The 10896-nt window shown below is 40.6% G+C and overlaps 2 protein-coding genes across 3 annotated transcripts in view; one reads left to right on the top strand and one right to left on the bottom strand.

Moving 5' to 3' along the window:
• Positions 1 to 319: 319 nt before the first annotated feature.
• On the bottom strand, positions 320 to 5088 carry nudt18 (nudix (nucleoside diphosphate linked moiety X)-type motif 18). Its single transcript, XM_036527940.1, has 4 exons — positions 4953 to 5088; positions 4153 to 4325; positions 1883 to 2096; positions 320 to 1563 (listed from the first exon to the last, which is right to left on the bottom strand). Exons 2-4 carry the CDS (start codon positions 4312 to 4314, stop codon positions 959 to 961), a joined length of 981 nt encoding a protein of 326 aa, XP_036383833.1. The 5' UTR covers positions 4315 to 4325; positions 4953 to 5088; the 3' UTR covers positions 320 to 958.
• Positions 5089 to 6243: 1155 nt separating this feature from the next.
• LOC118776269 (disintegrin and metalloproteinase domain-containing protein 9-like) overlaps positions 6244 to 10896 on the top strand; it is a 32100-nt gene continuing 27447 nt past the window's right edge. For both annotated transcript variants that reach the window (XM_036526472.1, XM_036526471.1), the window contains exon 1: positions 6244 to 6637. In XM_036526472.1, the coding sequence (XP_036382365.1) occupies positions 6556 to 6637 (82 nt within the window). In that variant the 5' untranslated portion in view covers positions 6244 to 6555. The remainder of the gene's footprint in view (positions 6638 to 10896) is intronic.

Here is a 10896-nt window from a genome sequence, read left to right as displayed (position 1 = left end):
TAATGAACCCCTGACTTGGTGATGCAGAAGCAGGTGAACTCATAAGGCTACATACAGGCCACTGCAACACAGTGCCTCTATTGAGGACTGTATTAAACCAGAATAAAGAGGTATAGAATTCATTATACAGCAGAAACATACAATAAAGCATTATATAGTATCAAAAACTATTCCTCCTCAGAATGAAACATTTCATTACGTAAAATCTTTGAACCTTGCTTTCAGTTGAAGAAATACATCATCTGTTAAACCATCAAATTAAATATCGCTATTTTACCTGAAGGAATATTGCAGTTTACTGTCCATGAGGTAAGCCCTATTGTTCTTGGATACATATTGGAGGTTTTGTAACATCCTTAGCAGATACCCACCCCAGTTAGCATTCACTCAATGGCTGCATTCCAAGCCACTGTCTTGAGCATTTCAATGGGAGTAGAACAATGTACCTGCTTTCAAAGCATTGCCTTTACACAAGTGATTATATCTGAAAATATTTAAATAGTCCTAAAATAGAAACCTAAATCTCAATCTCCTTGTAAATGAGGTTGTTCTGTATTTTTACATACTGGCAGAAAAGACTGATATAAATTTTAATTGAGTAACTGATAAACGTTGAAGTATATTTCAGCAAAGATGCCTTTGTGGCATCTACAGAACTCTGGGATGTTTTCAGTAGTACACCCTTGTATATACAGTGTGTGTCCCCAAAATGAGCACTGCCTTGTAACTGATGTATCTGCATCATGCTTGTAGATCAAATCTAAATTACAGATTGACTGTGTCACAATGCTGCAGTGCATTTCAGACAAAACACAGGTCACTGCTCCCCCCTGACCCTGGCTAGTAAAGTAATCACTCAGGGATGACGTTTCAAGTGAGCCCTTAATGAGGGGAGATGGGGATGAGGGAGGGGTTTGGAATGCAACCATGGCCTCTGACTCCTAAGTAAGTTTCCCCTTCAGCAATACAGATTATGCAGTGGGAGGAGGGACCCAGAGGTCATTCTCTCCCGAATCCTGTCCCTTAAGGGAAGACTGTCCACTTTCTGCCACTGAAACCCAGGGCCCTCCAGCACAGGTGGCTGGCTGGCCTCTGACGCCTCGCTGGTGTACCCCACAGACACCAGCGTGTTGAAGCAAATCCCATCCGTCTTCCCTGGGATCCTCCCATTGTGCTGCACTCCCAGAATGCCCCAGGTTTTGACATTGAGCTGGTTGTAGGAAGAGGGCATGCACTCCTTTACCAGTCTGTGGCTGGACCAGGTAACTGCATGGGATCTGACAGACAGGGTGACAGGAAGGTGCAGGTCTCCAGCACTGCCCAGCAAGACCCACACGTCTCCATCGGGGTTGCAGAAGGTCAGGAGAAGTCTCTGACAGATGATGTGGCAAGGGATGTCTGCAGGAAGGACTGGAGAGAACCAGGGCTTCTCTCTGTATTTTAGACCCGCATCAATCAGGCACAGGATGTCCCGACACCTCAGTGGGAGTGGGGACTCTCTGTCCCACCACTGAGCTTGGATTGACTCTGCATCAGCCTCTTCCTCTGTCTTGAGGGTGCCCCCTAGTGGACAAACATGGTACATGGGTCAGGCAAGACACCGTATTTAATTAACAGAGAACAGCCAAGCTGCATTTTAGGATCGGTACCTGCTGTTATTTACATTTACACTTATTCATTTGGCAGATGCTTTTATCCAGAGTGACTTACAAGTGACGCAGAGTACAACACAAGCAAAAAAAACATAAAAAGTCAACAATATTAGTAGTTATATGGAAAGCATGCAGTCTACACGTTACAGCACCTCCTGAACAAGTATATCCCATTAAATCTTTTCTTCATTCCTTGGATAAAAGCAAGCAGGTAATTGGTTTAGTCCAACCTGTGACTTCAGCCAGAAAAACGAATCTGATCCACTGCATCCCCTGTTCTTGTACCAGCAGCAGGGTGATGGGCTGGCAGTCCAGTCCGGTCTCCTCCTTCACTTCTCTCCTCATGCCTTCCACGATGCTCTCGGTCTCCTCCATGCGACCTGCTGGGAGGTACCAGCGCCTGTAGCACTCAGGCTTAGCCTCCTGCATCATCAGCACCTCATTCTGTGAACCAAGGTGACCACAAGACATGGCAAGTTCAGTCCATTAAGAGTCAGGGCTACTCGGAAGGCATGAAACATTGCTAATGTTAGACGTGTATGCCAACTGTGTTGTTTTGATAAGTTTGTTTCAGTTTATAGCCATGGCAAATATTCACATTATTCCATCATACTTGTTTTTCATGGTGCCCAAAATATAATGACCATGCTTTTCAAATTACAGCTTGAAATTTATTTTGTAGCCACTGGGGGGCAGAATATGTAAACAAGTGACAGTGCAAAATGTCCTACCAGCAACAATCTTAAAATGCAAATCAGAAAATTGAAGTGTCTGAGGAGGTCTGAATGTGGCAGTATTTTCACAGCCCTTAGAAACATTAATCCTAATGAACCAATATCAGAACAGCACACCATAAATTGTGGTTTAGATGCATACAAGCTAAGAAATGGTTGGTCTGTGGTAATTAAGCCAATTAAAAACAAGCAGTACATGGGATTGTAACCACATACAAACCACTATCTAGACAGCATCAGCAGAGTAAGCTGGCAGGAACATGCTACACTAGCGAAATAAAAATGCAAACATTGGTGAATGAGGTAGTCTGTTAAAGAAATCATAGTTGTGTTATTAAGAATAGTAAGAATGGTTGGGTCTCATTGAAATAGTAATTGCCAAGTTCCTGTGGGCTGCCATTTTGCTTGCTTCAAACCAGGCTAGAAAGTCTGGAGGGATCTACAGTTGGCTCAAGAGCTAGCTGGAACAACTGACGGTCATTACTGCCAGCTGACATGTGTCCTGAGAGCATCTGGAATGAGACAGCAGCCACGAGTGTGAGAACATACTGTGGCTTCCCTGGACATGGTGGGGTTTTTTTTTCCCAGTGTCCTGTTCAGTTGCCATTGTTTGTTTTCAGGGGTCTGTATGAGGGGGTAAAGTTGTTGTTGCTGCTGATCATTTTTGATAAAGTGTCCATTTGGAGTTCATATCACTCCTCACATGCGTGGTTGTAGGCTGTTTTGGGGGTCCATGCACTTCTCTATCATTGTAATCTACCCTGGTCTTTGTTGTGCTTTAACAGGGTTATGCATGTGTCAGAGCAACCAAAATGTAGGTAAACTTGAATATGTCAAACTGGGTATTGCTACAGCAATTACTTAAACTTCCAGCCTAAGGTCTCACAGAATTACTGTGCAACATTTTTTCCATCAGCTACTTGATTACAAGTACTTTGGAGCTGTATGCAGACCATAAATTAACCCTTTGATATCTACATGTGGACCCCCATGCCATCAGTTGAGGGTCAGAGTTATAAATCTTTCAATGTAAGGTTCAAGTGCATGGCTTGACAATTTATTGGTTATGCTTCGCATACACTGATTGGCCAGGGACAGTTATGCTTTAAATATAAAGTGATGTCATCGTAATGTATTTCAATGGGATTTTTTAAATTTTGAAAACACAGTCAACAACCAACAAAATACCATAAGCTTAATAACATACAGATTATGCTAAGATTTACATATGCTTTTTAAAAACTGAGAGACGAGTAAGGGTTCATATTCTGGGTTGAGGAAAGATAGGAATGGTGCATAATAACACGTTCATACAGTCCCGAAATTGTGTGAACATGTAATTATGTCTGACATGATTCATATTCAGACTAAGTACCAAGTTAGGTTATTAATGGAAACATAGGTATTTCAGACTCAACCGCTCAGTGCTCTGGTAAAATTTCACCGGTGTGTATGATATGAAATTGGGAGAATGTCCAAGCATATCATTTTAACAGATTTCTAACATAAGTAGAAATATATATCTTAGTATTTTTGTAAACACAATTCATTTGTTTAATACATTCTACTGTAAATGTCATGCATTAGCCCAGCACTATAGTGCAGACTTCCACACACCGGTGCCAAATCCACAAATAGGGAGTCTGGTTTTCAATCCACTTGAAAGTTAATTACACTAACTGAATTAATTACCAGTTTAGTTTGATTAGCTAATTCAACCCCAGTCGGTTCCCTTGGACCATGGCAGCGTTCCAGTCTTGCATTACCTTTGTATTGAAGATGACGGCACTCACAATGTAGCAAACGGTTTTCCGCAGGGCTACAGCGGTGACTTGTTCAGGGACAGAATCTAATTCTTTTATTTCGAATCCTTCCCCGTTTAAAATCTTCTCCACATTATCCTCTAAAATTAAGGCTTCGGAACCCATGCTTGCTCTCGCTGCAAGATATAAAAAATATATTAATTAACTATCTGGCAAAGCGATTTAGTCTCTTTCCCAATTCCAACCGGAGCTACTAAACAAAAATCAGCAATTTCAAAATTCTCCGTCCAGTCTGACAAGCTGTCTCGCTTACGATTTATTTATTTTTTATAAGAGTTAGTATAGCTCTCAGGGTATGATCTGCATGAGAAAACTTTATGTTGATAAAGTGAATTGGCAAAATGATCACACAGCTGACTAGCTACATCTGCAGAACCCAATCCAAAAACTCACTTTGAAAGCTTTCAAACGCCAACGTTAGCTACCTAATCATATTACTAAACTGAAAACACTCACTGTATAAAGGTCGTTGATAACGCTATATGTAGCTAATTTGCCTGTAAGATCCTGTCGCTAAAATTTGCTTTATGTGAAAGTTGCTCATTTCACAGCTAACTTTGCTGGCTAACGTTACCTTAGCTACCTCTAGCAAGCTAGCTGCACCACGGCTATGACTGGTGGCTAGCTTAACAGTGACATTTTCGTGTAACAAGAGTATTCGATAATTTTTTTTATCAAGCTAGAACTTTCAGGCCAAACGTCGTAGTTGTCGCTAGGGTTAGCTAAATATTATTCACACGCACCGTTTTCAGAAAATAATGTTTCGGCAGGCCATACAGCCGGACGCTAGCTAACGTTAGTTACAGTAGCTATGTACATCATGTCCGTAGTCCATTCACTGTCATTGTACAGCAATTGGCTGCATGTAAGGGACCGGGGAGAAACAATTATTCAGCAAGCGAGGCGAATGAATTAGTATATCGTATTGCAAGCTACCAAGCTCTGTAATATGTGCTCACAAGTTAGATATTCACTTGTTTCCGCGTTTATACATAAACTGTTTTATATTTTAGGAAATATAGGCTACATGATAATAACACCATGCCAATCATTACCGTTAACGAATCCTTTTTGGTAATCTAAGGTGTCTATGACCCTTAAGCATCTAGCTGGCTAGCTAGTTCGGTTAACATTACACAAGTAAGGTGTCTTTAATGTGAAATACCTAGATATGCCATAACTAACAAATATGTCGCCCTTGGTGTAACGTTACAAATTAACCAACGGTTTAGTTTAAGTATCATACCGTAACGTTACATTGAATAGGGCAGCGGTTCCCAAACTTTTTAGGTCACGCACCCCCTTCTACATCCTGACCAAGTTGACCCCCCCCCCCCCCCCCCCCCCCCAAAAAAAAAAAAAAAGACGCAACATAGCACATTTACAGCTGCACGAAGCCATCGAGTTTAATGTATAATCATACGCAAAATAATGGATAATAATTGGAATAGCCTCTCCTGTTCCCGCTCCATTTCTCCATGTCCCATTCCCTCCCTTTCTCTGGTCTCCGATCCCTTCTCACACTCGATCTTTCCATCTCCTCCCTCATTACTGATATCCGAATCCAATAGCTGAACAACGTTTTGGCACGGCAGTTTCCCCGATTTTAACCATTTGTACATGTTTGCACATACGCTTATACTCAGTTAGCCACAGGCTAGGCTAGCTACCGGTATTGACAGGCAATGGCTAGAAAGCTGGATAACTCCACACAAAGGTCGGCAGGTGCATATCCGGTTAACAGGCTATGACATTTTAGATTCTAATGATTACATAGTCGCTATATTTTTAAATGCATGCAAACTAAAAAAAAACACTTCAAACAGTTTATTTTAGATTTTAAAAAATTATTATTTTTCATTTCCGCCATTACATTTTTTTTAGTCTTGCGCACCCCCTAGAGGCAGTCCGCGCACCACACTTTGGGAAACCCCGGAATAGGGTGACGGGAGACAGCAAAGGGTTAAATATATAACTCCAAACTGTTTACTGACGCATGCTCTGTTGTATCTAAGCTATTCTAGTATAGTTCAATGGATTTGCCATTCGTAGTCGTCCGAACAAACGGTTCAAGCTACATATCAATGAATCAGCATAATCTGTCATTATTATAGTCACATGGTATCGTAATACGGATAAATAAACTAGCAACATTGTAGGAACTGTAACGTCAGTCGCTAATTAGAAATAAGAACACAATAATGGCAAGATAGAACAGATTGCTAGGGGTTTTTCGCAGTATGTGTGAGAGGGACTTCACCAGCGTTACGGCTTGGAAGGCAACGCCTGGATAAGGAAGATAAACTGAACATAATTATTTTCTGCAGCTTTTTTGGATTTAAGAATATGGGTACAACGTTACCTCAGCAGTGCTTTCAAGTCGTTTTGGTCTTTGCGTTGTTCTTCGAGCCCAGCGACAGCAGCGGAAGTAAGTCGTGCGCAAATCCATACTGGCTAGCTAGGAAAGGTGGACATCTGTCTAGCTAACTAAGCTAATAATTGACTGTTATCTGTGGCTACTTGTCAAACCGTTGGCTTCTTGTCTGGTTAAAAAATTGCATACATGTGCTTATAATGTATTTTTACACCAGATTCACACCAAACATTATTCGTTTGTAAACAGTGGTTTGCAAAACAAAGCTAGCCAACTGTAATTAAATAGTCTATGGCTAAAGTTAACCCATTTCGGTAGATGAGGTTCACTGTATCTACTGTGAGCTCTTTTGCTAGGTACCCAACACTACGTTTTACAAAGGCACTTTTTTGGATGGTTAGCTGGCGAGTCAACTAACGTTACATTCTCATACCAAATGCTAAAGCTTGCCAGTTAGCTAGCTTGTGACTTGTATCATTCACGGTAAAATACTCTCGCAGGTTATAATGTTAAAATTTGCTGTATGACAGTTTAACGTTTTCGCGCAATTAAGGTTCCTGGTTGATACATCGCAGATGCAACAAAAAAGACATCTGGTAAATCATGAAAAAAGACAACGGGTAAATCATGACATGTGTGTCCTATGACAGTTACTGCCACTGCGAATGAAGAGAAACGAAGCATTATGTAGAAGTTTCAAACGTTACTAGCTAAAAAAAAACATGTTAAATTCCAACTTCCACAAACATGTAGTGACAAGCGCTTGGCTAGTATGTTTTTAAATGTTTGAGCTTCTGCGCTTGTTCCTCCCCAACTGATATCTATCGTAATCGCAGGCTGACAGGAGAAATCATTTCTTTTGATATTTGTGAGTCCAGTCGATTAGCCTGTCTTAAAACGAGTTGGCTCCCTTGACTTGTTGCCAGTCTACAGGAGTTTTTAAAGGTGGGATGAGGACGTGGTGGTACACATGTAAGCAGCTTACCAGTCTAATTCTGTGAGGTTTTATGTTGGGTATATACCGATGATGTGTATATAGCAAAGCAACCTGATAGAAAACGATGGATATATTTTCACTACGTGCCAGTGAAACTGTTTTTGAATATTGTGTGCCCGACTGACTAGCTAGCTATGAAGTGCGATGCATCTTATCTAACGGATACAGGAACGTATCCGTTAGATCCTTGTTAAGGAACGTAATGTTTTCCAACTACATATTTTGATAGTAAACCCCACGATACCATATTCTAACACTCGTACAATTTATCACCGTAATCTCTGTTGTGTGGTATATCACGTAAAAACACCTAACGAATAGTTTTTGTCGCAATAAAGAAAGGTGTAGCCTATTTGCACTTACATTAATTATTGTCTTGCAAGATAATTATCTGGAATTGTAGGAAGAAGCAAATTACGCGTCTTGAGCATATAATTGACATGCAGGAGCACTTTAAACTTTTCTGAGCAAAAGGTCAGCTCGTTTATTTTGAATAATCTGTATGTTTTGGAAATGCCTACTTTACAGTTACTCGTACTTTTGAGGTCACCACAGGGCAACTCTTATTCAGCTTTGTCACAATTGCCAGTGCCTATAATGGTCTGTGAGGAAAGCTTTCTTTTCAGTTCTCCTCTCACCTATTTTAGTCCTTTTTTTAAACTGTTGTACTTGTAAAACAGTATAGATTTGCTTCTTTAGGTGTTAGTTCCTGTCATTTGCCCACATCCTATGTCTGGTGTAAAGATAAAGATTTTGGAGGGTTGAAGGAGCGCTATGTTTGAGCAGTTATCAGGCTGAAGGTTGTGACAAATTAGAGGTACAGTCAAACTTACTTTACTTTACTACAGTACAAAGTCTCAGTGTATGTTTATCTTGTATCAAGATATTGAATCATTTTATTTTGTTTCCTTTGGCTTTTCCCAACAATTAATATTTAATTCAAGCAGTCTGCTAATATTTATATACAAAAGAATTTAAAATTAGGACACCAGAGTTGTGCACTCTGACTGCATTCTCTGTGGCTGATTAGTTGTATTAAATTTGCCAAATGACATGTATCTTCCCAAATATCCTGTTGTGGCCCCTATATCATGTATTTTTTGTTCATTTACAAGGACTTTACATTTTTCCATTCCTGCCTCCACAGATGTTTCCTTCCGTTCCCTGTTTCTAAATGTGTGGCGTGACTTTCTGGATGGTCCCGGTCTTTCTTTATGTTTGTGTCTATGGCTAGTCGCTTTGCTCTTGGTTTAGCCAGAGGTTGATTTAGGCTGAACTTTATCGCCATGGTAAAGGCAATGTGGGAAATGGGTTTCCATGGCAATAGAGAGGACAATGCTGGCTGTTATCTCTCCCACCAAGCTGGAAGTCCAGGCGCCCTACAAAGTGTGCAGATGTAACAGCAGACAATATACACAGCTGCTTGCCCACACCCGTTAATTAAAGAGCGCTAAACCGCCAGTGCAACGGCCTGTGTGGAGTAGGCGAGAGAGCTGGGAGCAATTGAGGACTAATTTTTTTCAAGGATGTTTACTTGCCAGCTGGGTGTCCATTCGGTCCTGAAAGTCAGTGCCATGCAAAAGGCCATCTTAAAACATTTTAGATATCTGAGTATCCCTTGGAGTTCATATTCATAATTCTGCCCTCATCTTAATTCATTAGCTCATGTGAATAGCTTTGTGGATGTGGGTGAATAAACCACCAAAAGTCATAAGGCAAGAACGCTTGTTGGCTATGGAGTTAAGTTAAGTGGCCAGTGCCAGGCATGCATGCCTCAAAACATATTCTCTATTTATGTTTTCTTCATAATTTTCATGCTTGTAGAAACCCTTATTAAATGGATATTGCAGTAAGGTTTAAGGTTGCACTCCTTGTTTTTGGTGACTGAAGCAAAACAAATTGACAATAATGCAGAACATATGTTCTTTTCAGATTTTGTATCAAGTCTATTTGTCTACTGCAGTTATTTCGTGGAAAGTGTCTGAGGTGTAGCACAGATCACAGCAAGCTGCTTAGCTGTTCACACCATAGTCTGTTCAGTTCTGTTGCCAGACTGAAGTTCCCCCGATCAGAATTATGGTCAATGAAGATGTGATGCTTGTGCAACCACTTGTATGAGTAGTGTAATGCTTCACTGGAATGGATACATTAGTACCTGACTGCTACTTTATTTAATAAAGTAGGGCATACCACAAGTATGCAAATAACAGTTTAATAAAACAAATGTATAATCAATTTCCCATTTGGTTGTTTGTTGTTGATTTGTATATTAGACTCTGTAATATAAAGGCAGAATTTTTTTTCCAGCCTATGACTTTAGCCAAACCAAAGTCTTTATTTAAACACCCATGTCTGAGATTCAGGAGTTCAGTGTTTTCCCACACAGAAGTCTGTCTTGCTGGGGCTTTGCTTATGCCATATTTATCCACTTCAGTATGAATCAGAGAAATGTGGATTGCAAATTTGACCTTGACCTTTCCATAATTGTGGCACCCGGTCAGTGATGAATGTGTTTTCGATGGGAGGGCCAGCTGCTCCTACAGGTACCCGATGAAAAGACTGATTTCATTCTGGGGGTGGTCAGGTTGAAATTGAAAACATGCCTTGTTTCTCTGTGCTGAGCAATGCTGGAATGTTATATACATACAAGAAGGTATAGTACAGTCTTAATCAATGTAATGGTCCTCTATAATGTCCTCCAAAATGCGTGTCAGAGTTTAATAAATTGTGTGGCAAGATTTCTTGAGATGGGGTTTTCACCATAGCATCAGAGCCCCTGACCTTCAACAGATTGTCATGTTGTGAGCCACTTTAAATTAGATGATTTAGATAGATGAGGGCTGTGTGCTGTAAACAAAAGAAACAATTTAAATGGCTCGCAGAACCCTTCAAAACTTTATATCTTAAGGGGGTTTAATCCTATATTCACAGCTAGAGCTGAGCGGTATAGCTGTCACGATACATCGCAATAACAGCTATCCCCGGCATGGGGCGTTAGGTTTCTTCCTGTATTTTTTCTCTTTAGCCATACCTGATGCGGGAGCACACCTCCAGTTTTCCGAGGCCATGTGAATTGCTTGCGGGGGAAAAATGCCACTCGTATCTATTCAATGTTGATATCACAGCAACAGCACTATGCTGCTTCCGTGTGGTAGATAGAAACACATGGCTACAAAGATAAAGAGTGAAAACATATGCTAACCTCAAAGCTAATAGGTAAGTTAACCAACATATAGATACAAGTGATATTTTTCTGCCCGGGAAGCATTTCACTGAACTCTGGAGGTGTGCTCCCGCATCAGGGATAGCTGTTATT

Source organism: Megalops cyprinoides, chromosome 4 (genome assembly GCF_013368585.1).
Source record: "Megalops cyprinoides isolate fMegCyp1 chromosome 4, fMegCyp1.pri, whole genome shotgun sequence".
Classification (NCBI taxonomy): Eukaryota; Metazoa; Chordata; class Actinopteri; order Elopiformes; family Megalopidae; genus Megalops; species Megalops cyprinoides.
Note: the sequence above shows the minus strand (reverse complement) of the source record. Positions and strands in the feature narration are given on the sequence as shown.